Source organism: Lampris incognitus, chromosome 3 (genome assembly GCF_029633865.1).
Source record: "Lampris incognitus isolate fLamInc1 chromosome 3, fLamInc1.hap2, whole genome shotgun sequence".
In the NCBI taxonomy this organism is placed as follows: Eukaryota; Metazoa; Chordata; class Actinopteri; order Lampriformes; family Lampridae; genus Lampris; species Lampris incognitus.
In genome coordinates this window covers 102,200,923-102,228,027 of record NC_079213.1, presented here as the reverse complement: position 1 = coordinate 102,228,027, position 27,105 = coordinate 102,200,923, and the positions used below count along the sequence as shown (strand labels likewise).

The window sequence follows — 27,105 nt, the reverse complement described above, 5'->3', positions numbered from 1 at the left end:
AGCTGGATGTGGGTATGTGTCCTGGTCGCTGCACTAGTGCCTCCTCTGGTCGGTCGGGACGCCTGTTCGGGGGGGGGGGGACTGGGGAGAATAGCGTGATCCTCCCACGCGCTACATCCCCCTGGTGAAACTCCTCACTGTCAGGTGAAAAGAAGAGGCTGGTGACTCCATATGTATCGGAGGAGGCATGTGGTAGTCTGGCAGCCCTCCCCGGATCAGCAGAGGGGGTGGAGCAGCGACTGGGACGGCTCGGAGGAGGGAGTGATTGGCTGGATACAATTGGGGATAAAAAGGGGGGGGGATGGTCATTCCATAAAGCCATTAGTTCAGGTTTAGTTGAGTTGTAGTAATGTCTGACACATCTGGTGTCAGTCGGACTTAGGATCAAATCCCTTTCAGAACTTCCTCTCCCATGTGTCCCCTGCATAGTTCTCTGTCAGCTTCCAAACAGAAATAGTAAAAAAACAAAAACTCCTCAAACTACCACACAGGGTGTTCATCGAACAATGAAGCTGCTTGCTCGCTCAATGCCAAATCCTTCTCTTCTTTTCTCTTCTTCCCAACCAGGATGATCAAGTGCCAGCCTCAGGAATACAGCTTCATCCCCAAAACGTGGATCTTTCCCGCTGAGTACACCCAGTTCCAGAACTACGTCAAGGAGCTGCGCAGGAAACGCAAGCAGAAGACGTTCATTGTTAAGCCCGCCAACGGAGCCATGGGTCACGGGTAGGTCTGTGGCTAGGTCGCGTGAGTGATAGATGACATATAGGGAGTGAGGGAGGCTACTGGTGGGAGACCAATGAGAGAGAGAGAGAGAGAGACAGACAGACAGACAGACAGACAGACAGACAGACAGACAGACAGACAGAGAGAGAGAGAGAGAGAGAGATATGAACAGAAGACAAGCAGTGCACAACAAGAGGTAGAGGCACAGACGTTCAAATGGCGTCTATGGAAACAATATCACCGCCGGCACCAAATTGAATATTTTGAGCGGAGAGGCTGCAGAGAAACTCATTGTTGGCCCCATTCTCACAGTCACCCATGGTCATAAATCAGCAGCTGAAGCCATCAGTGGCGGACACACACATACACATGTACACACATAAAACCCCACACATGCACACACACACACACACACACACACACACAAACAAAACACACACATGCACATAGACACACAATAAGACACACACATACATGCACACAAACACACACACACGTACACATACATGTATTGCTTCCCTGAAGGTCCCTGCATGTGATTATTGGATCCTGTTATGAGGTGCCATCAGCACAGACCGATTCAGACCGGAGAATGGGACAAGCTGCCTGCTGCTGGGGTGGTGCATTACGGGTGCGTGTTTGTGTGTGTGTGGCGCACTCTCTATTGTGTCTCTCAGTCAAAGGAAGAGAAAAGCCCTGGTTGCCGAGTGCAAATATTGCCCCTGCAATCACGCAAGATGAGAACTGGGCTGCAGATAGAATGTCACAATTCTCTGTCCCCTTCAGTGTGCCGTCACTATAAGTAATGAGGCGACCCATGTCCTATTCTTCAGTGATACTGTGAATATGTAGATAAGTGAAAAGATAATGACTCAATCATACACTAACTGCAGGCTAACGGATGGCCTGTTCAAGTCTTGGGTCTTGATGAAATGAGCGGCGTGCAGAGGGCTCCTAAATTATTGCAGTTTTTATACATTTTGTGAGCTTAGCTGACTCATAGTATTTGCAGATGCTTCTGGTTTCGAGCTCGGTGTAACACCAGGTGGGTGGGGTGGTCCACGTACAATTGAGGTAATGTGTGAGCTTTCATGTCTTGATGCATGCTCAATAATCCAGGTAAGAAAATCAAAGAAGGTTGAATCAGTTCATCTGGGTACAACGTTTATTAACAGATAGGTTTCGTCACTTATCTAAGTGACATCTTCAGTCTAAACTGACTGCAGGTATCCCCACCCTTATAAACAACACAATACAATACAGTTTGCCTAAACGTAAACCAGTGGTGATTCCATATGTGGCGGGAGTGTCGGAAAAGTTGAGACGTGTATTTTCCAAACACCGCATCTCAGTGGCTTTCAAAACCCAAAACACGCTGCACCAGACGTTGGTCCACCCCAAGGATCGGGTCCCCCGGCACAAATAGAGCAATATAGTGTACACGGTTAAGTGCCGGGAGGATTGCCGTGATTTTTACATCAGGGAAACTAAACAGATGCTGGCGAAGAGGATGGAACAACACAGGAGAGCTAACGCATCAGGCCAGAACTCTACAGTCTACACCCATCTACAGGCCAGTGGCCACTCTTTCAAGGATGAGGATGTGCACATCCTTGATAGGGAGGACCGCTGGTTTGAACGGGGAGTGAAAAAGGCCATCTCTGTTAAGAAGGAACGACCATCCCTGAACCGTGGGGGGGGGGGGGGCATAAAGTACAGCTGTCACCATCTTACAATGCTGTGATTGCAACTATTCCCCAATCCTTCTGTGAATCATACACATGGCCAGTGAAACTCTAGTTAAAGGTCAAACCCATATTTGCATATGAAACTGGTCGTTGGTTTCGGTCGTTAGGTACTGTATTGTGCTGTATTGTTTATAAAGGTGGGGATACCTGCAGTCAGTTTAGACTGAAGATGTCACTTAGCTGAGTGATGAAACGTTTCTGTCAATAAACGTTGTATCCAGAGGAACTGATTCAACCTTCTTTGGTGTGAGCTTTCAGTTAGGGCCCTGACACAACAGGCCGACGGTCGGTCAATGTCGGGCTGTCGGTGCGCGTCTGTGAACCTAGTTTTTGCAGTGTGTCCCGCACCGTCAGTACTAGTCGGACCCCTATCGGCAGCTTTTTGGCTGATTCAGCTTGTTGAATCGGTGGAGCCTGTCGGTGAGAGAGATAACTCTGATTGGCTGTTCAGTTTAGCGAATCAGTGCTAAGCTAGCAAACCAGGGCTGTCGGCTGTAGTCTTTGTGGTGTGTTCAAGTACTACTTTTTGGCCCAGGCGGCATGCGACGTGAGGCGACGCAACAGTCAGCCTTCATCACCGCTAGGTGTCAGCAAGGCAAAGCTGTCTTGCACTCTCTGCATTGTCCGCTAGTGGCAACCTCCACCCATCTGGGAATCAAAGGTGGTTGAAACTGATGCTAAGACCCCTCTTCCATTGGTCCCTTGTAAGTGCAGGCAGGCCTTATGAATGAAACTGACATCAAACACAAGTTGAGAGTCCTTGTTAAAGTGTATTTTATCAAGGGAATAGGACTATTTTTCCAGATAAGAGATAAAACTGAAGGCAGGCCAAAGTGAAGCTTCTAATTCAGGGTACGAGTAGAGAGGATATTCTCTAAAAGAACCCGTTTTTCTCTGTGAATTGCTTATGGGCTCTCCAGAGTGCCTGTGAATGTGTGAATATGCTCACTGATAGTAAAAACTCTCTTCAAAAGCAAGTTTTGACTTTTTTTGCATCCTTTTGAAGACATCACATTCTTCTAAGAGGGGTTTCTCTGGCTTGTGTTCTTCAGCAGCACCAATAGGTGGGGGTATTAAAGTAAAAATAGTCTGCCGCGTATTTATTGCCTTTCACTTTCTTTCCCTTTGTAGCTCGTCCTTACAGGCATAATGTAATCATTACTTATAACTCTATACAACACTAAGCCCTTATTTGTTAAAGACTAAAAGCCAGTGAAAGCTGAATTATTGCAATACATTAAGAAAGTGAAAGATGATGAGTTTGGCTGTACCACTCGGCAGTGGGCGGCCTGTGAGATTAGATTTTTACCCACATTGTATTTTTTTTGCTGCATGATGCAGTAGGAAATTGAGTTATAGCTACTTCCCCCCCCCATAATTTATTTTTTCACCGACCAGCTAAATTAAGTTATTGTTTGTGTCTGAAGTACAGCTTGTTAGGGGAAAAAAAAAAAACCAAGCCGGGCTTTAAAAAAGAAAGGCTAGATTCCCTCCGGTTCCAAATTAAACAGGCGGGGAGGAATGGGCCGTGATTACCTGACACCCCGGCTCATCAATCATGTCATCGTCCTCTCAGCCGCTCCTCCTCAGCTAAGTAACACTGTTAACCCCGTCTTCATCATTCAGCTCATCGTCTGCCTCACACGGGCTGCAAGCCCCCCCAATCACACACCCCTCTGCCATTCTGTTGATGTGCTCTGATAAGCAGGCTGGACCAGTGGCCCCAGCTAGCAGTGGCCACTGGTGAGGATGAGGGATGATTGATTAACTTATAGGAGCCAGTACTTTATTTATCAAGCCTCTGAAGGAGAGACCTGACCCAAGACTCTGTTTCATCCTATACTCTTGAGAGGCGGATATTGATTCAACTCTAGATAAGCTCTCTTTGGGGCGTCCGGGTGGCGTAGCAGTATATTCCGTCATCTACCAGCATGGGGATCGCCGGTTCCAATTCCCGTGTTACCTCCGGCTTGGTCAGATGTCTGTACAGTCACAACTGACTGTGTCTGCGGCATGGCTATATTATAGTAGAACTGGATACCGGATCTAAAAATGGCGCCTGTTCATTCCTATGAGAATTGCTCGCCTGGTGCATACGCCAAAAAAGTTTCTGGCTTCCGGGTTACTTCCGGGTACATTGGGCCCACTGAATATGCTCAGTAGCATTACTCCCATCATGCCTCTAGGGTCTACTCTAGGCTATGAGAGCGGCTCATACACAGCCGTGCCGTCATGCAGAAAAATAAGATTTGTCTGGGCTTTATAATTTTTAAAAAAAAAGATTAAAACCCCATGGCTTAACAATATACAATACAAAGAGTAATAATTGACCATGATTATAGTTGCAGGTGTCCTGTCAACAGTTTTACAGATGTCTCTTTTACAATGGTGGTCTATGGGGAAAATGGCTTTTTGGGCCGCAGGCGATTTTTCGCTGCAATACTGCGAGTGACCACTTGAGAAAAAGTTGGCTGCAAGGCTGAGCAGCGGCGCCGTATCCAGTTCTATCCATGGTCTGCGGCTGGGAAGCCGGATGTGGGTATGTGTCCTGGTCGCTGCACTAGCACCTCCTCTTGTCGGTTGGGGCACCTGTTTCGGGGGGGAGGGGGAATAGCGTGATCCTCCCACACACACGCTACGTCCCCCTGGCAAAATTCCCCACTGTCAGGTGAAAAGAAGTGGCTGGCAACTCCACATGTATCCGAGATAGCATGTGGTAGTCTGCAGCCCTCCCCAGATCGGCCGAGGGGGTGGAGCAGCGACTGGGGCGGCTTGGGAGACCAGGGTAATTGGACGGGTACAATTGGGGAGAAAGGGGGGGGGGGTCAGAGAAGAAAAAAAAGCTCTCTTCTTCCTCTTCCTCTCTTAAACCTGCACTGCGGAAGTTTTGTGTCCCCCTTCTGACAGTGAGAGTAATTACCTCTCTTCTTTCAGCACTTTCCAACGAGGGAAAGCCACACTAATGGTTATTCGTGTTTGTCCTCACCATCGATCACTTTCTTTTTTTTAAAAATATTAACCTTCGTCGGAATGCCGAGTTTCTTTTTCCTCTGGAGAATCAGAAACTTTTCTTTGATGCGTCTTAGGTTTTTCTGCCATAGCTTCCAAGCCCGGAAGCTTTCTGGCAGAATGCCCTGAGGGCCAGCCAATCAGTTCAGCTCTGGCTTGGCAATCATTGCTGGTTGGCGTACAAACGCATCACTACGCGTCACTTCCAGTGCGCCAGCGCGGGAATGCAGCATGGGAATGTCGCCCCAGACACCAGATTTAAAACTCCGGTATACTGCGAAATACAGAGAGCAGATTTGACAGCTGTTCGCAAGAAGACACAATAGAGCATGTTATGATATATTGTCAGAAATATGAGGCAGAAAGAAGGCGTATGACTCAAAATCTCAAGAAACTAAAAGTACAATTTGATTTAGTAGATATTCTACAGAAGAATTCAACTGCGTGTTATAAAATCTTGTGTCAGTTTCTTAGAGTAACTAATTTAATTAAGAAGATCAGAGTTGTTTTTTTTGGGGGGGGGGATAGTGTAAAAAATAGACGTTCTGATCCACACTCCATACCAGCTGGTGGTGGAAATGCACCAATTCGTTGTTTGCCAACCGCCAATAAACACCAACAAGAAGAAGAAGAACTAGAAAAAGAGAAAAAGAAATAGAAACAGAGAGATTTACTTGGCGGTGACGGGCGTGAATGACGCTGATATTCATTTATATGTAAAAGTCCACATTCTAGCTTTAAGATTGGTAGATGACGGCCATTAAGCGGCTCATCGCTGCCATTTGGACACCGGAGTGTCGTTGGAGAGAAGTGGTGCAGGTGTGTGCAGTTACATTACAACAAGACAAACTACACATTCACTCACATACAGTCTGACCCAAGTTAGCAACACCGGGGAGCAGAACAATGTTTTATAGTTTCCCCCACGGAGGTTCGCTGCCACTGTAGATTAGTACCTCAAATTTGTACTTTTTTCTCCCCTCTCTCCAGACAATGGAGGCTATACATCCAGGCCAGATATTGTCTGTTTGTCGATGGGCTGTTTGTGTGTGTGTAATGGAGCTTGCCGAGCTGCGCATGTAACCAATTTAGCCCGAGTCCACTCCTAACTCTGAGTGATGGTGATATGTTTTAGGTTGGACCCGGAGGTCGTACATAGTGGCAGATTGTTTGGACAACACCACCCCTATTGCCTGCCTACACACAGACACACACACACACACACACACACACACATACACTCACAGATATATACAATATACAATTGGAACAAACTCTTATAACCAACCCTTTGCAAACACACACACACAAACACACATATATATATATATATATATATATATATATATACACACACACAGGTGCACACCACACAAGTACATTCACAAAATCAAAAATATAATTACCTACACACAAGCACACACATACAAAATCAAAAACCCACATATTAACCCTCCCCACACACACACACACACACACACTCACAGATATATACAATGTACAATTGGAACAAACTCTTATAACCAACCCTTTGCAAGCACACACACACACACACACATTCTTACAGATATATGCAATATATAATTGGAACAAACTCATGTAACCAACCCTTTGCAAGCATGCATACGCACACACACACACACACACACACACACACACATTGGAGCACACACACACACAGACAGGCGCTGGTGTGTGAGTGCAGCTCGCTGTGGCCTGCGTCCTATAAGGCCTGAGTGCCAGTGACATGAGACCAAAGCAAATGAATGTGAGTGGAGGTTGAAAGGGAGCACAACGTCTGCTCCTATTAACCTGCTCCGAGCCGGGAGACCTGCAACAGTATTTGATGTCCCGTGCTGCTCCGAACCGGGTTGGGCTTCAGTAAAATCACAATGTTCTCCAGATGCTGGCAGCATGGCGCTCACACAAGCCCAAGGTTTGTGTACCTGTCTGGTTATTTTCCTTCACGTCTTTGTTTATTCACATGTTTTATTTAGTTCAGGGCCCGGTAATGAACGCAGAAACCTTTTTTTTTTTTTTTTTTGGAAAGAGTTTGAGGTGCCTTAGTTCCAGACAGCTGGTTCTGCTTTGAAAAGTCCTGTGGCGTGATTGGCATTTTTTTGATTTACTTCTTGGTTTCAGCGGAAAACAAAAATGTGTGCGTTGCAAAGGGAGATCACAGGAATACGTCTGGGAGCTGCACAGCTTTCGTGCTGCTGCGCACCCTTAGTTCTACTAGTAGCAATGTTTGTGATGTAAGAGGGGACACTCATTTCCCGGTGTACTCCTTGTACACTGAGCTGGATAGTAGTGTCGGCTGGTTGTCTAAAACGTGGAGGTGAGACAGAATGATGATTATTCTAGAATCAGAAGATCTCATCTTATTTTCTCATAACAATTTCAACTTGGGAGACCCCCCCCCCCAATTATAGTTGGCCAATTACCCACTCTTCCGAGCCGTCCCGGTCACTGCTCCACCCCTTTTGCTGATCCGGGGAGGGCTGCAGACTACCACGTCTCCTCTGATACATGTGAAGTCGCCAGCCGCTTCTTTTCACCTGACAGTGAGGAGTTTCACCAGGGGGACATAGCGCATGGGGGGATCATGCTATTCCCCCCAGTTCCCCCTCCCCCCCGAACAGGCGCTGCGACCGACCAGAGAAGGCACTAGTGCAGTAACCAGGACACGACCAGTGGACGCCTGACCAAGCTGAAGGTAACACAGGGATTCGAACTGCTGATCCCCGTTTTGGTAGGCAGCAGAATAGACCGCCACGCCACCCAGACGCCCGGGGAGACTTTTTCAAAAATAAATTTAACTGTGCAAACTGACACATGGTATAATCACTCCCTAATTCTTTTACTAACTTGGCAACTTTGGTATTAGATATTATAAGCAACGGGGTGTCCGGGTAGCATAGCGGTCTATTCCGTTGCCTACTAACATGGAGATCGCCGGCTCGAATCCCTGTGTTACCTCCGGCTTGGTCGGGCGCCCCTACAGACACAATTGGCCGTGTCTGTGGGTGGGAAGCCGGATGTGGGTATGTGTCCTGGTCGCTGCACTAGCACCTCCTCTGGTCGGTCGGGGCGCCTGTTCGGGGGAGAGGGGGAACTGGGGGGAATAGCCTGATCCTCCCATGTGCTACTTCCCCCTGCTGAAACTCCTCACTGTCAGGTGAAAAGAAGCGGCTGGCGACTCCACATGTATCGGAGGAGGCATGTGGCAGTCTGAAGCCCTCCCCGGATCGGCAGAGGGGGTGGAGCAGCAACCAGGATACCTCGGAAGAGTGGGGTAATTGGCCTGGTACAATTGGGGAGAAAAAGGGGAGGGAGACGATATACTCCTGTAGACCTTGTTAGGGACGTTCTAATCTGTACCATATTTATCATAATCTGTTTACTTGAGCCCAAATTTGGCTCCCGCAAGTTAATTCAAGATGAGCCAAACAACCAAAGTAAAAACATCATTTCAGATCACTGGTAGAAGAGTGATCTGAAATATCGCCCATCATGGCAGATTTGCCACGCCAAGAACATTCCCTGTAACTTTTCCAGTTTTATTTGTGTAAAGTAAAATTGAAGTTTAGCGCCAGAAGATATGAATACTCAATACTGTTTTAATACCTACAGAAGACAACGACAACACCATCAATCATGTTCTTAGTCCCTGCTTTGCCTCCATCTATCACCTTTTTAATTATCTCCCTTTATCTTTACCACGGCATATTTTATTACGCCAGCTGATGACACCCCAATTTCCCCCTGAGGATTAATGGAAGTTTGTGTCTATCCAGGATCTCGTTGATCCGTAACTGCGAGAAACTGCCAGCCCAGGAACACTTCATCGTTCAGGAGTACCTGGACAAGCCCTTCCTCATGGAGGGCTACAAGTTCGACCTGCGCATCTACATCCTGGTCACGTCCTGCGACCCACTACGCATCTTCCTCTACAACGACGGCCTGGTGCGCATGGGCACCGAGAAGTACCACATGCCCAGTGAAGCCAACCTAGTGAGTACCCCCCCCCACACACACACACACACACACTGCAGACCTGGTCTCAGAGGCCGGACTGGGCCGTATGCACACAAATCGGTGTTGGGAAAGAGTGCAATACTCATTGTGACTACTGTACAGACTTGCAGTGTTTTGCAGAATCGAAACTGTTCTGTTGCTTTATTGTTTTCTCTTTTCATTTTGCACTCTACTTCTAGGAGGTGGAAAATGCTTTTTTATTAACAATTCATGGTGCACTTACTGACTTGGAATATTTCTGTCTAACGTGCGATCACTGCAATAAACTAGACAATCTTCATCTACTGGTGGGGAAGAATAGAAATAACTGGAGTTGGTCCCCGGGTGCTGCACAGCGGCTGCTCGCTGCTCCTAGCTACACAGCTAGGACGGGTTAAATGCAGAGCGTAATTTCCCCATCGGGATCAATAAAGTACCTCAAAATCCAAAACCCCCCCCCCCCAAAAAAAAAAAAAAATCAAAACTAAGTTTGTTAGTGTTACTTTTTGTATAGCACACACATTTGCATGAAGAAACACACACAGCTAGGCCAATCAGGTAAATCGCTCCAAACACAAAAACCACCACTTCCTGGACTCTAACACAGACATATACATATGCAGCAACAGACACCTTCTGTGTGGTCAGTCAGAGAGGCAGGTCATACAGCACACTCATGAAGGTAGACACACACCACTGTGATATGTGCCCCCACACTCCCATCTACACACATTGCTGGCATGAATACAATATACAGTACATTATCAAACCATACGTAGATATCCATAAACTACAGATACATGTGCACATAGTGTAGAACAGACCACCCCTGAGCCTCATTATGCACACACACGCACAATGCAAAAACGCACACACACTCACAAAATCGAGCTTTGCCTAAATGCAGTTCCTGTCCACATGGTTGATGTTGCTCGCCACACACACACACACACACACATACACACACACACACACACATATATATAGTATATATATATATAATATACACGCACATGCATGCAAACGTGCATATATGTGTATATTGTTTGTGTGTGTATGTGTGTTTATATATATATATATATATAGTATATACTTTTGGCTTGCTTATGGCATGAAACAGGCTTGTACTGTCTCATAAAGAATTTAATACACACACACATATGCATGCAAACATGCAATCCCATATGGTAAGCATAAGCATGTGGTTTGTGTTGTATATGTACACCTGAATGTACAGTCCACATGCCAGATGTTGCTTTAATATCAAAATGCTGATATTTGCCTCGAGGTTCTACACCTGCTGAAACACAGTCTGTTAAGTGATGGTTGTATAGACACACACATCACATCACACACACACGCACATGGTCTAATCTCATTTTATATTAGACCACATATCTGATGTGCTTGTTTACTGTAAGCATGCATGCATGCACACGCACGCACGCACGCACGCACGCACACACACACACACACACACACACACACACACACACACACACAGCCTTATCACATTTAATATTAGATCACATATCTCATGTGTTCACTTAGTGTATGCTTACACCTTTGTGCTCATACCACACACACACACACATGGATACAATAACAGGCTGCCTCCTGTGACCCGAGTGTGTATTGTCTTACCGGTGTGTGACACATGATGGAGTGAGTCATGCCACAATGATGGATGTTCGGTCCCACAGAGAGAGCCTTCCAGACAGCCCACGGGGGCCAAGTGGCCCGTGGTCACAGTGTTATTACCTCGTTGGGCTGAGGACAAGGATCTGTTGTGTCGCACTGTGAGAGATAAATGGTAAAAGGAAGATCAGACAGTCTGGCATTTCACAAAAGCACTCTGATTGGTTAAAAACAATTTCCCCTCAGCTCAGTTAGCTAGTGCACAGTTCTAGCTCTTCTTAGTTGTTTTTCTTCTGGAACCAGTGACCTGGAAACCTCTTGCAATTTTTAAATAAAATTTGTTATGTTCAATACTTTTCCCTCAGTCTCACAGATGTACGCCTGAATTGGTACCAATTAATATCTAATACTTAATAATTAATTATTATTACTTGCTAATTACTACTACTAATACTCATTATTACTACGAATACTTGTACATATACTTATTACTATAATTAGTCACTTATACTTGTATATCATGTTATTATATTAGTTTTATCACATTGGCAGCTGATGAGTGTGTGACACATGAAACAAACTTGTACTGCAATGTATTCAAGTTTTTTTCCTACAGCTATCTTAATATCTTATATATCTTAATATAATATATAATATGTATATATACTATATGATATATCTTAATATAATATATCTTAATATATATTATATTATATAGTATATATACTTATACTTATGTACTTATACTATAATTATTACTACTAATACTAATACTTACTAATTACTTATTAATATTTAATAGCAAAACACAAACACACACATACATCAGTGTTAATTTTGTTGACAAAAATTATGTGAAAAACATTTATAGCAACCTTTTTTCCTGTGGTAAAAATGTGGCGATAACCAAATTAAAATTAACATAAACAAAAACTATGATTATTTCTAAATGTCATCACAGTTTGTCATCAACCAGCTGGTTCAGCACACTGATTAAAAATTAATTCAGTCACACTGGCCTGATAGCCATTACATCAGAATCACAGTCAGAACTAAAGCTGTATTTTTAAGGGGTTATTATCCTGTTTTCCCCCTGGAAATTTTTTGTTATAGTTTCTGTCAACGAAATGGGTAACAATTTATAATAACTACACACTATGAAGCATTTGTTAAGTCTTAGTAAGTACTGAATTTATCATTTGTAAAGCTTGTGTAAAGCAAGACATGCACCAATGGTTAGTGTGTGTTAATAGATGTTTTATAAATACTTATTAATCCTACAATTCATGATTAATTCATGCACAAATGTACACCTAAATAGTTTGTTAATCCTGTACTTATACTTTCTAAAGGATCTTATGATCCTTTAGGCTTTTGTGAGTCTCATGGTACTGCTGGCCTTTCAATCGCATTTGTAAATGCTTTGTAATGCATAGATAGTCCTCACTTTAGATGAGGTCATACAAAATACTTAACTAAAAACTAGTAACTACCTGAATTAATCATGAATTGCAGTGTTAATAAGTATTTATAAAACATCTATTAACACACAGTAACCATTGGTGCATGCCTTGCTTTACAAATGCTTTACAAATGATGAATTCAGTAGTTACTAATACTTAACTAATGCTTCATTTGTGTAGTTATTATCAAGTGTTACCATGAGATGTAACCATCACAACACACACACACGCACACACACACACACACACACACACACACACACACACACACACACACAATCACAAAACACAATGTACACGACTGCCTTCACTCACATCAGTTGCCACCACTGAAAATTGGAAGGTTGCTTGGATCAGGATCCTACATCTGACCAGTGTACCGTGGTGTCCTTGGGCAAGGCACTTCATCCCAATTGCCGAGCACACACATGAAAGGATTTCAGACAGGATTTTTCAGTCTCAGATAAATTTTCCAGATCATAAGGAAATCTTCATGCAATTGTAAATGACAGTCAGTTAATATGAGTTGGAAAAAGACCAGGGCATCCGGGTAGCATAGTGGTCTAATCCGTTACCTACCAATATGGGGATCGCCGGTTCGAATCCCCATGTTACCTCCGGCTTAGTCGGGTGTCCATAGAGACACAATTGGCTGTATCTGCGGGTGGGAAGCCGGATCTGAGTATGTGTCCTGGTTGCTGCACTAGCGCCTCCTCTGGTCGGCCGGGGCGACTGTTTGGGGGGAGGGGGAACTGGGGGTAATCCTCCCATGTGCTACGTCCCCCTGGCCTAACTCACTGTCAGGTGAAAAGAAGCGGCGGGCGACTCCACATGTATCAGAGGAGACATGTGGTAGTCTGCATCCCTCCCTGGATCAGCAGAGGGGGTGGAGCAGTGACCAGGAAGGCTTGGAAGAGTGGGGTTATTGGGCGGGTACAATTGGGGAGAAAAGGGGGGAGGGGGAAAAGAAAAATTGTGGACAAAGACAGTTGTGATCCAGTCTTAAACCAATCTGGGAGTCCTGTGAAAGTATAAATTGGGTTTGCATGTTCTCCCCGTGTCTGCGTGGGTTTCCTCCCACAGTCCAAAGACATGTAGGTTTGGTGAATCGGCCATACTAAATTGTCCCTAGGTGTGTGTGTGTGTGTGTGTGTGTGTGTGTGTGTGTGTGTGTGTGTGCGTACGTGCGTGAGTGAGTGTGTGTGTATGTGTGTGTGTGTGTGTGTGTGTGAGTGTGATAGGCTCCAGCATCCCCCCGACCCTGAGAGCAGGATAAGAGGCTTGGATAATGGATGGATGGATTTTTCTCAGATCTGTTGTCTCGGCTTCTGCAGTGCGCTACACAACTGCTGCAGACCGCTTGGTGATGGCGCATCGTTCCATGCAGAATTGTCCAGTCGGTTGTGTAATATGTTGTCCCTGTGATCCCTGCCCTTTCTTAATTATGTCGTGTGTGCACAACTAGGAAGGGAAAGAAGTCATTAAATGCCTGGTGTCCTGCGTTGCTAGGATTTTGAAAATCCCTTGGTGCGGGCAGCACAATGTCAAAAGTCTTGTAACAAATGGAAAAATAAAGCTTAATGAACCACACACACACTGACTTGTCTTCACAGAGCCAGCTGTACATGCACCTGACCAACTACTCGGTCAACAAACACAACGAGAACTTTGAGCGGGACGAGACGGCGGACAAAGGCAGCAAGAGGTCCATCAGCTGGTTCACCGAGTTCCTCCGTATCAACGACTACGACGTGGCCAAGTTCTGGGGAGACGTCTCTGTAAGTGGCTCATCCACACAAAACGCACACCGCAAACACACAACCACGCTTAGAGGAAGCAAACACGGCTGAGCGTCATAACAAAACATGGGGGGCTGACCGTCAAACGCAACAACTCTCGCTGGCTTCTGTTGGCACGCAGGCCTTGACACACGGGCATTCAAGACATGTACTGGCCAAACCAGCTCACAAACACACACACACACACAAACACACTGTGGCTGCAGTACACACTGGAGCCCTCTGAGGTGTGATGGCTTCTTTTATGACAGCAGCTGCAGGCGTTTTTTTTAGCGTCAGGAAAAGCCCGGCGAAAAGCTGTTTGTGGAAGAGTGACCATCCATCTTGACTCGATTTAAAAAACAAAACAAAAAATGAAACCTCCCTTGTTGATCTGTGTCGTCTCTTTATCAGAGTTTGTTTTTATCTACCTTTTCACCCCCTCTCCACCTTTAGTTAATTCAGTCTTTGAATGATTTCGTTGTGGTCACCTGGTTAATCCCTTCCTCTTCTCTACTCTTTTTCTCTTGCCCCTCTTTCAGCTGATCCTTTCATTGGTCTGACTCATCTCTCCATCTCATTGTCATGAGAGGTAGTCATATCTTTCTTTCTGTCATGCTTTCCAACTCATCTCCTTTTCATTACCCCTCTGTCTCCTTCCCTCTCTCTACTTCTCTCCCTCTCTTTCTCTCTCCGTCTTCTCTTTCTCTTTCTCTCCCTCTCTCTCTCTCGCTCTCCCTCTCGCTCTCTCTCCCTCTGTCTTCTCTCTCTCTCTCTCCCTCTCCTCTCTCTCTCTCTCTCTCTCTCTCTCTCTCTCTCTCTCTCTCTCTCTCTCTCTCTCTCTCCCCCTCTTTCTCTCGCTCTCCCTCTCGCTCTCTCTCCCTCTGTCTCCTCTCTCTCTCCCTCTCTCTCTCTCCCTCTCCCTCTCGCTCTCTCTCCCTCTGTCTCCTCTCTCTCTCCCTCTCTCTCTCTCACTCTCCCTCTCGCTCTCTCTCCCTCTGTCTTCTCTCTCTCCCTCTCCTCTCTCTCTCTCTCTCGCTCTCCCTCTCGCTCTCTCTCCCTCTGTCTTCTCTCTCTCCCTCTCCTCTCTCTCTCTCTCTCCCTCTCTCTCTCTCGCTCTCCCTCTCGCTCTCTCTCCCTCTGTCTTCTCTCTCTCCCTCACCTCTCTCTCTCTCTCTCTCTCTCTCTCTCTCTCTCTCTCTCTCTCTCTCTCTCTCTCTCTCTCTCTCTCTCTCTCTCTCTCTCTCTCTCTCTCAGTCCATAGTCCAGTAGGCTGTCCTTGTCTGCTTGCTTGCTGTCTGTCTGATTGTGTTGCCATCAGCGTACATAGCCCCTTGAAATCCAAATGGTTATTATGTTCTGTCCTACCAGCCCATGTCACCCCCCCCCACACACACACATCCACCTGTTCCTCCTGTAGACCTCTTTTTTTCTGGTCCATGTTGGACAAGGTTCCCTGGTTTTGATTGTTTGCAGGTCTCTCTCTGCCAGGGTTTGACCTTTGGAAGACATTTTAATTTTTACATGAGATGTCACTTTGTTACTTTGGTTTTATGGTTAGACCTAAATTGATATTTCCTAACATCACTTATAATTTGATCGTCATGTAGTATTTTATGCTGTCTCTTTCTACGGAAAAAAATATGCAAGTATTAAAGGGAGAATTCAGTATTTGTATTTTTCTCTTTTTAAAAGAGCTCCTCAGTTCAGCTTTTCTCAGCTGATCTTTTTTTCCTGATAGTCATGATGTTATCAGCCGCTCATTTACATATAGCCAATCAATCCCATCATCTAATGAGAAGCGTGCACTCAGTAGAGTGCCGATCCCTGCCTGACGTATCTCCCTGTCTCCGGTGCCCAGACTTGGTGACAAACCAGCTTAGGAGTTAGCACTCGACTGTGTTATAAAACAGGTTTATCAAAGGTTTTGAATCACCACAACCACGAGAGGTCCTTGATCATACAGTCATAATTGTGCACAAAATATGAGGCTGACAGACCCAGTACTATGCGAGATTAGTAGCGGACTAGGGGTTCCATGATTCCATAAACAACTCGAGTACTCCTTTCCTGAAAAACCCAAGTTCTCGAGTCGTCACGAAGTTGTCTTGCATCAATTAAAAGACTATGCAGCTGAGGAGTCCGCGGTGGTGTAGCGGTCTAAGCATCAGCTTTGTGTCGATGCAGTTGCCCACTGGGGACTGGGGTTCGTGCCCCGGTCTCATCAGATCCGACTATGGCCGGACTCGATGAAGCAGCAATCATTGGCAACGCTGTCTTCTGGAGGGGGGCGGAGTCGGCTTGTGTTTGTCACGTGAATGCGTCTCTGTGTGTGTCGGAAAAAACAGTGGTTCGGCCTGGAGTCGCCTTGTCACGAAAGTGGGGAGGCGTCTCCTTCGAGACTGCCGGCCGGAGAGATGCAGTTGGCAAACGCATGCAGTACGAGGGTGGGTGTTTGAATTAAAATAGGGATCAATTGGCCACTAAATTGGGAGAAAATCAGAAATAAATAAAAAATAAAAAAAGGCTATGCAGCTATGATTGGTCTCAGCACATAGAGCAAACTATAAAATTAATCATATGATATGAAGACAATGCTTGGTCTTGCCTTACACAATGAGGAAGTATGGATGATACCAACGATATTTTAACATTATTGTTACCAACATTCTACAGTAGCTCAATATATCCGGCCAATTACCCCACTCTTCCAAGCCTCCCCGGTTGCTGCTCCACCCCCTCTGCCAATCCAGGGAGGGCCTACCACATGCTTCCTCCGATACATGTGGAGTCGCCAGCCACTTCTTTTCACCTGACAGTGAGGAGTTTCGCCAGGGGGACGTAGCGCGTCGGAGAATCATGTTATTCCCCCCAGTTCCCCCTCCCCCCTGAACAGGCGCCCTGACTGACCAGAGGAGGCGCTAGTGCAGCAACCAGGACACATACCCACATCGGGCTTCCCACCCACAGACACGGCCAGTTGTGTTTGAGATGTGCGACCAAGCCGGAGGTAACACGGGGATTCAAACTGCCGATCCCCGTGTTGGTAGGTAACAAAATAGACCGCTACGTTTTTCAAAGATTTTTAAACACTGCAACTTCTCCTGGATCACCACTTTGTCATGGTGGAAAAGCTTCCGTGTACTGCTGATCCCAAGAGCTATGCCGTCCAGAGCTTGGCTCCTGGTAGGGTCACCCAAGGCGGATAGGTCCAGGGGGAGGTTCCAGACGAAGTGCGATCCAACAAAGACCTCAATGGCAGAACTGGCAGAAGACAATAGCAGTGAAGGTGGATGAAGGCTGCAACAGAGGGTGGTCCCCAATGGTCTTGGTTCTCCATGCCATTGGACTCTGACCACCCCTTGCCAAGGACCGTGTGGTGACTGCAGGTGCATCAGCCATTCCATGTAAAAAGCTGTCACGTGCAGGTGTCCTCCCACAAGGACCTAGAACAGCGGTCGGGAACCTATGGCTCGCGAGCCATATATGGCTCTTCCGGTGACGGCATATGGCTCCCAGACAATTTTGAGTTGAAAAAATTTTTTTTTTCAAAAAAATCAGTTTGGAACTGATTTTAAAATACTTGTGATATTTCTTAATAATACTGTGTCATTTTAAAGTAAACAGAAATTAGTTTTGAAGATAAATTTCACGGGTCACGGGTCACCCGTGGGTCGGGTCGGGAACCAATGGCTCGCAAGCATGTCCGGGTCATTGTAAAGGTGAAGAAATCAATTTTATCAGATAGCCAACTAGTTTATCCGCTTCAACCCTTGTAACGGAAAAGATGGCGAAAAGAAAAAAAGACGATGATTACCGTGCATTCCAGGCTGCGTGGACAGAGGAATTTGCATTTGTGGAGAGAGCAGGATCTGCGGTATGTCTAATATGCAATGATAAAATTGCATCGATGAAACGGTCAAATATAAAGCGGCACTTCGATACGCACCATGCTTCATTTGCATCGAAATATCCAGCGGGGGACAGCAGGAAAAGGGCATGCGAGGAGCTACAGCGGAGAGTGCAGACGAGTCAGCAGCAACTACGTGTGTGGACCAAGCAAGGTGACGGGAATTCCGCTAGCTTTGCGGGAGCTTTGGCAATAGTAAGGAATGGAAAGTCATTCACAGATGGCGAGTATGCCAAAACATTCATGCTTGATGTGGCCAATGAACTGTTTGATGACTTCCCAAATAAAGACAAGATAATCAAACGAATAAAAGACATGCCCCTGTCAGCAAGAACTGTGCACGATCGTAGCATCATGATGGCAAATCAAGTCGAGGAAACACAAATTAAGGACATAAACGCCGGGACATACTTTTCTCTCGCGTTAGATGAGTCAACAGACGTTAGCCATCTATCTCAGTGCAGTATCATTGCCAGGTATGCTGCAGGTGACACACTGCGTGAGGAAAGCTTGGCTGTTTTGCCAATGAAAGGGACAACAAGAGGAGAGGATTTATTCATGTCTTTCATGGAGTTTGCTAAAGAAAAAAAACTACCGATGGATAAACTTATTTCTGTCTGTACTGATGGTGCACCCTGTATGTTGGGGAAGAACAAAGGATTTGTAGCGCTTCTCCGTGAACATGAAAAGAGAGCCATCCTAAGTTTTCATTGCATCCTGCACCAGGAGGCGCTTTGCGCTCAGACGTGTGGCCAGGAGCTTGGCGAGGTGATGTCTCTGGTCATTCGAGTGGTCAACTTTATTGTTGCCCGAGCTTTAAATGATCGCCAGTTTAAAGCTCTGTTAGAAGAAGTTGGGAATCATTATCCCGGTCTGCTTTTACACAGCAACGTGCGTTGGTTGTCAAGGGGGAAGGTGCTCAGCCGTTTTGCAGCTTGCCTGAGTGAAATCCGGACTTTTCTTGAAATGAAAGGCGTCAAGCATCCTGAGCTAGACAACACTGACGGGCTCCTGCAGTTTCACTATCTCGTGGACATAACTGGCCATCTGAACCAGCTCAATGTGAAAATGCAAGGTATTGGAAATACAATCTCATCCCTTCAACAAGCAGTGTTTGCATTTGAAAGCAAGCTGGAAGTCTTTCTCAGGGACATTGAAACAGGTCGTCTTCTGCACTTTGAAAGACTGCAACAATTTAGAGATGCATGCTTAGCAAGTGACTCCACTCAACATCTGGATCTCCAGCAGCTAGCTGGCTTTACGTTCAATCTCCTGCAGTCATTCAAAGCACGTTTTGGAGAATTTCGTGCGCGCACTGGTCTTTTCAAGTTCATCACTCATCCACATGAGTGTGCAGTGGACAAAATCGACCTGACATGCATCCCCGGGGTCTCTATCGGAGACTTTGAGCTGGAAGTTGCTGACCTGAAGGCATCAGACATGTGGATGAGTAAGTTCAAGTCACTTAATGGAGAGTTGGAAAGTCTTGCGCGACAGCGAGCAGAGCTGGCGAGGGAACACAAGTGGACAGAAATGAAAAATCTTCAACCTGAAGACCAGCTGATTCTTAAAACTTGGAACGAGCTTCCTGTGACATACCACACAATGCAGCGTGTGAGTATTGCCGTATTGACCATGTTTGGCTCTACATATGCATGTGAACAGTCTTTCTCGCATATGAGGAACATTAAGACCAACCTACGCTCACGTTTAACTGATGGAAGCCTCAACGCCTGCATGAAGCTCAACCTCACCACGTATGAACCAGACTACAAGGCCATCAGCAAAACCATGCAGCACCAGAAGTCGCATTAAAAGTAAGACATATTTAATTTATTATACGTTAAAAATACTATATGGCTCTCAATGAAATATATTTAGAAATATTTGGCTTTTATGGCTCTCCCAGTCAAAAAGGTTCCCGACCCCTGACCTAGAAGGAGGACAGTCATACTCGACCCCGAGTGACCACCGATGAATCACTGCAAACATGAGATGTTCTTCATCATACAATCATAACTGTGCACAAAAAACATTAGGCTGATAGGTCCAGTAGTTTGCGAGATTAACTGTGGACACACACACACACACACACACACACACACACACACACACACACACACACACACACACACACAAGCAAACACATAATCCCCTCCAGGCAATCCGTCTGGCGGAGATGATTATGAAACCCCGCCTTCCCTTACCCTGCTTGTACCTGTCACTCAAAGGTCAGCTCTTGAATATTGATGAGGACTAGACCACTCCCTCACAGTTCTTCAGACAAGTGAGAACAGTTATGGATAAAGCTAAAAAAACAAACACAATATTAGACATTTTCAAATAAAATATGTTGTCGCATGTTTCATTATGCCTTGTTCAAGGTTTTTAGCCATTAAAAAGTAAATGTTACAACCTCTTCTAGTATATTTCCTGCTCCTCTTCTGTCATCACAAATGGCTTCCACCTCTTTTTTTCTGTTTTGTACGTTTCGTCCACAGGGCGTTATCCTCCCAGCACCACCCTAGTTTCTCTCCCCTCAGTTATTTCTCTTTCCAAGCTTCACTGAGATTCCTCTTCTTTTCTTCACCTTCCCTCCCTGCCTATCTCTCTCTCTCTTTATCTATTCTGTGTTAGACTCTGCCCTCTCTCCTGCTTGCTGTCTTTCTCTCAGAAGCCATTCCAGCCCCCATCCCACCTCCTCATTTTGTTCCTGTATGGACAGAGCAAGCGGGACTTTTTTTACTTACTCGAATTGGTTTGGCACACTGTCATGGTCAGAAAGTTTGTTTGCCGATAAATCGGCTGTGGGGGGTCACGAATATGTGTGTGTGTGTTTGTGTGTGTGTCTGTTTGTGCGAGTGAGTGATATGACTTAATATTTGGGATGGAGTGCAATAGGCTCCACAGTCACACAGCTGCATTTAAGTGTGAAAGCATGTGAGATATGACTGCTAAAATACATACACACACACACACACACACACACACACACACACACACACACACACACACACACACACACACTCACACACACACAAGCACAGACAAAAGCAGTATGTCAGTCAGAGACACACAAGCACTCACACATGGGCAAATGCTTTTGCACATGCATACATATATACTACATACTTATATATATATATATATATATATATATATATATATATTTCTATATAATCCAGTGAGTCAAGTAAATTCATTATGAGACAGTACAAGCCCGTTTCATGCCATAAGCAATCATCAGCTGTCAATCATATATATATATTTATATATATGATATAAATATATATTTAACACTGAAACCTGATGTCAGAAGTGAGTGAATGATAGCGACGCTTACCATTTTCTCCCAAGGGGACGTGGATATTAGCTTACCAGTTTAAGTGTGGTAAAGTTAAAGTTAGCGAGTATACCAGTCTCCAGTGAAGCTCAGTGGAGACTGGAGTGCTAACTGGGACGTCTTCAGGGCAGATTTTGAGGATTACAGTCTAGCGACAGGACTGCATGAGAAACCTGCGGAGGTCCAAGCGGCTACTCTGAGGAGTCTAATGGGCTCTGAATGCAGGCATATATCCAAGCACAATCTGGAATTAACTGAGGAGGAGCAGAAAGATGTGAAGAAAATTCTGGATGCGCTGGAGGCATACTTCAAACCCACCGAGAATATGATTTATGAACGATACATCTTTGGCTGTTGCAAACAGGAGGATGGTGAGTCCATTGACAGTTTTGTTACTCGCCTTAGAGAGAAGGCTGCTACATGTGGTTATGGGGTGCTGAGAGATGAACTGATCAGGGACAAAGTTGTACTTGGCATTGCAAATGAGGGCACACGCAGACATTTGTTGAGGGAGAAAGATTTAACGCTGACAGCTGCGGTGGAGACATGCCGTGCTGCGGAGCTGACAGATATGAGGCTGGGGTCTGTTGACCAAGGAAGGCCACGCATAGACAGCGTCAATGCAACATTCAGGCAGCCATTCAAGAAAAATTCCCCGGTTGTAGACAAGCAACAGAGGCAATATGATATGGCTACAGATAGCCTTTCCACGTGTTGATACTGTGGCGCTTCGCATGGGCGGGGAACAGAGCAATGCCCAGCATATGGCAAGGTGTGCAGCGCCTGTTCCATGGCTAACCATATATACACACATATATATAATTTTTTTTATTTATGTATGTATGTATGGGTGGCACGGTGATGCAATGGTTAGCGCGGTCGCCTCACAGCAAGGAGGTCCTGGGTTCGAGAACCGGGGTAGTCCAACCTTGGGGGTCGTCCCGGGTCATCCTGTGTGTGGAGTTTGCATGTTCTCCCTATGTCTGCGTGGGTTTCCTCCAGGGGCTCCGGTTTCCTCCCACAGTCCAAAGACATGTAGGTCAGGTGACTCGGCCATACTAAATTGTTCCTAGGTATGATTGTGTGTGTGTGTGTGTGTGTGTGTATGTATGTATGTATGTGTGTATGTATGTATGTCGGCCTGGCGGCCGCCAGTCATTACAAGCCTTTCAGCCTGTCCAGGGTGTGTCCTTGCCTGCTGCCCAGTGACTGCTGAGATAGTCTCCAACAACCCTGTGTAAGGATAAGCGGCTTGGATAATGGATGGATAGATGGATATCCATATATATATTTCTTGCACACACACACAGACACACACATGCGTGCACACACACACACACACACACACACACACACACACACACACACACATATACATAGTTATACACACAAGAATTAATTTGGAGGCTGTGTATATTTCCTCTACATTGTTGGTCCTATCAGCAGGGAACAGGAAAAAAGAGTTTTGTGTAATTGTGCTTGCTGTTTTGCCAAGCTGTGAAGACATTTTTCCTTTTCATCATTTAGACTTTTCCATCGAACGTAATGTTTCAGGACAAAAAAGGCTTTGGAATTGGGGCCAAAACAAAGAAAACGTACATTCTTTATTAAGCAAGGCAATGAAATGGATGAATTTTCTACTTTCTAGTAAAATGCTGCTCACACGTGTCCTGTTGTTTCTTTTGTTTTGTTTGGTCTGATTTATTTCAGAATACTTTATATAGATCAGGCTCATTCTGCATCAGCGCCCCTGACTTTCTGTTTTAATGACAAGGTTTTTTTGGGGGGAATTTTAAACAGTCCCTGCTCCAGAAATGGCCGTGGATGTGCGTTAATTTGCATTGACAGAATAATTCATTCACTGGATGACAAGAGGAAAAGGTGAAATGCAAATTCAGAGCGATTTGTCATTAACAGAACGGCAAAATCTATAATAACATTATCCTTTCAAAAAATGGTCCCTAACACTGCCCTCTTCTACACACACACACACACACACACACACACACACACACAGACACACACACACACACACACACAAACACAGACACACACACACACACACACACACACACACACACACACACACACACACACACACACACAGTGGCCAGCTTATGTGGCCTGGGGTATAGAGATGATGCTAGCAGGTGTTTGTGTCGGGCTGTCTGTGGGACAGATGTTTCCAGAGACAGGTGGACAGACATGCAGGAAGTCAGATAGATGGATGTGTGAACAGAGGGATGGACGGACAGAGGTCTGTAGCTTGAGAGACAAGGGGAAGAGGAAACTTTTGGGCTGTCTTATCAGGCCAGGTCCAGATTGCCCCACCCGTCCTCTGGACCCGCCAGACAGGCAGAACTGGGCAGAGGTGAGGGCCAGCAGCAGGGCTGCACCGGGCCAGCCTGGGAGAGACTCGGCTCTGTCCCGGCCGTGAGGCACCGAGACAGCGTGTTCATCCCAGATAGACAGAGGGATGGAGCAGGCAGGTAGCATGTAGTGAGACGGCCAGCGAGTGAGCAAGACCACACACACACACACACACAAACACACACACACACACACAGCAGGTAGAGAGGGGTGAGAGTGGCCTGCAGCCATGCAGATGAACCACTGTAGATGCTGCAGGTGTTTGCACGCATGTGTGTCGTGCGTGAGCGCATGCGTACGGGCATTTCTGTGAAATTCAAGTGCTTTCTTTTTATGAAACCCCGTAGCATTTTTTCAACACACCGACCTCACGATGCCGGAGTTGGTTCATTACACACCAGGTGGTCCCACCTTGGTAAAACGGGGCTATGATGCGTTACGCCATTGTCACAGCCTGCACCAGTTGAGTATCAACACGCTACAGTAAGACCTGAATCACTCCATCACTTTATTTCAGATCAAGATGACTACACACGAAACACTGACTTGTGCAGATATCAGCCTGTTGGACACAGATGGAGGGCAGATGGAGGACCTCACTGCGAGTGAAATGAGGAACTATTGGCAGGACACTCTCAGTTAGGATCACTTGACGTTTTTTCGTCCCTGTCGAGAAGAGAGGTTCCTCTCTTAATGAGCGTAACTTTTTTTTCTGGATTCCCCCCCCCCCCTTTATCTCCCCAATTGTACCCGGCCAATTACCCCACTCTTCTGAGCCGTCCCGGTCGCCGCTCCACCCCCTCTGCCGATCCGGAGAGGGCTGCAGACTACCACATGTCTCCTCCGATACATGTGGAGTTGCCAGCTGCTTCTTTTCACCTGACAGTGAGGAGTTTCACCAGGGGGACATAGCGTGTGGGAGGATCACGCTATTCCCCCCAGTTCCCCCTCTCCCCCGAGCAGGCACCCCGACCGACCAGAGGAGGCGCTAGTGCAGCGACCAGCACACACCGACATCCGGCTTCCCACCCGCAGACACAGCCAATTGTGTCTGTAGGGACGCCAGACCAAGCTGGAGGTAACACGGGAATTCGAACCAGCGAGCCCCGTGTTGGTAGGCAATGGAATAGACTGCTACGCTACCTGGATCCCCCTCGAGCGTAACTTCTGAATAGATTTTAACCCTTGTGTTGTCCACACATTGTGTATACTGCCCTTGTCTTACGGGTCATTTATGACCCGCCTTCATTAAGCCTCTAAATTAAAGCAACTTCATTTAATTTTAAACCCCACGTCTATTTTGCATGAAGAAACAAGCTGTCGTTCATCACAAACTGTGTGACTATCTGGGTTTTCCCTCTTCACAGTGCAGAAAGACTGCATTTAATCAGTGGACACCCCTCGTTTTTATAGACTCACACATGACCCAACCGTGTCTTAGGGTCAAACATGACCCCGAGACAATCTCAGTACCCTAGTGGTGTACAGCTTTCATGGAAATATGAACAAAACCAATGTTTCACTTTTTCTAATGTTGGGGCCACTGCAGGAAAAGTCTTCACATTTCAGGGTGAACAAAGGTCATGTAGAGTCTTTTCTCTGCTGTTAAACACTGTATAAGACAACAGAAGGTTAAAGTGCTCCTCTCTTAATTCAGCCTGGTAATTCTCCCCCTCTCTCTCCTCCGCTGGGTGTGTTTGGGTGTCTTTGCATATGTGTGTGTGTGCGTGCGTGCGTGCGTGCGTGCATGTGTGTTTGGCCCTTCAGGAGCTGGTAGTAAAGACACTGATCGTGGCCGAGCCTCATGTGCTGCACGCCTACCGCATGTGTCGCCCCGGTCAGCCACCAGGGAGCGACAGTGTCTGCTTTGAAGTGCTGGGCTTTGACATCATCCTGGACCGCAAACTGAAGCCCTGGCTACTGGAGGTAGGACTCTATGTGTGTGTGTGTTTGTGTGTGTGTGTGTGTGTGTGTGTGTGTTTGAAGGGTAAGATATCAGTGGCAGCTGGCCAGCACAGGGTGCTTGGGCGCCACCCCCTTCAAACATCAAGAGAGGAAAATCTACTTAAACATGTTAAATATAATTTAGTTGCATAATGCAAATAATTATGAAAAAAAAGTGTTTTCCAGTCTGTGAGCCCCTGTCAGCAGCCATTGAATATTGGTCCCAAATGGTATTTGGTTGATTTCTGTCTGAGTACATATACTTCCTGGGTGAAGGGCGCCGGCCAAACCATACCTTATGTAAGCCCTCAGACTTGTGGTGATTGATTGGTTCCTTCAGTTCTGTGCGCCCCAGACACTCCCACTTTTATTGGCAGCGAATTGGTATTGTTTTAATGTTTTTTGATCTAATGTGATTGGACAATTCTCGTGGCTGTCAATCATGTTCACACCCACCACGATGCCTCGTCTCGACTGTCAATCATCCACCGTCTACGAACCCTGATAAAATCTATAGGCTGCATTGTCCTTCTTAATAACTGTGGCTGTGTGGACATAAAAGCAGCTATCAGGTGTGCTGCGCCAAGGTAAACTGTGCCCCCCCGCCCCCAAAATTTTTAGCACCTGCCACCACTGTAATATATATATATATATATATATATATATTCTCCCATATTTGTGAGTACCTGTTGTGGACCTGCAGCCAGAGTGTGTGTATGTGTATGCTGCACACGTCTGTGCACGTGTGCAGTATAATAAGGAAGATTTGTCTGTCTATACACGCGTGCCCCTATCTCAGCTGAACCTGCTCATTTCTTCTTCTGCTGCACATAAACGGTTACACTTATTTCCATCTCGCTCGCCTAAGAAGTGACTATCACCGTCTCTGAATCTGTTGGAGGTTGTTTCGTTGTTTCGGGTCATTTAATTATGACAGTATTTTTTTTTTGTTGCTATTGTCTCCCTGATTTTCCTATTGCGTTTCCTTTCCTTTAAATCACCTCGTACCCAAAGCGAAGGAGGAAAATCCTACCGTTGTCTCTCGTGGCATTTTATTCCATTTTCAGAATGTGTCCTGTTTGACAACTCACATACAAGTAATGTTGTCATATACTGTGGACAGATACAAGGTTTCTGCCTACTTGGTCGTCACGTATGT

The 27,105-nt window shown here is 45.9% G+C and overlaps 1 protein-coding gene across 1 annotated transcript in view; it reads left to right on the top strand.

Annotated features, from left to right (window-relative positions):
- ttll7 (tubulin tyrosine ligase-like family, member 7) overlaps positions 1 to 27,105 on the top strand; it is a 173,083-nt gene that overhangs the window by 43,297 nt on the left and 102,681 nt on the right. The window contains exons 6-9 of the mRNA XM_056276406.1: positions 568 to 726; positions 9,281 to 9,497; positions 14,215 to 14,379; positions 25,770 to 25,928. Coding sequence (XP_056132381.1) covers positions 568 to 726; positions 9,281 to 9,497; positions 14,215 to 14,379; positions 25,770 to 25,928 — 700 coding nt within the window. The remainder of the gene's footprint in view (positions 1 to 567; positions 727 to 9,280; positions 9,498 to 14,214; positions 14,380 to 25,769; positions 25,929 to 27,105) is intronic.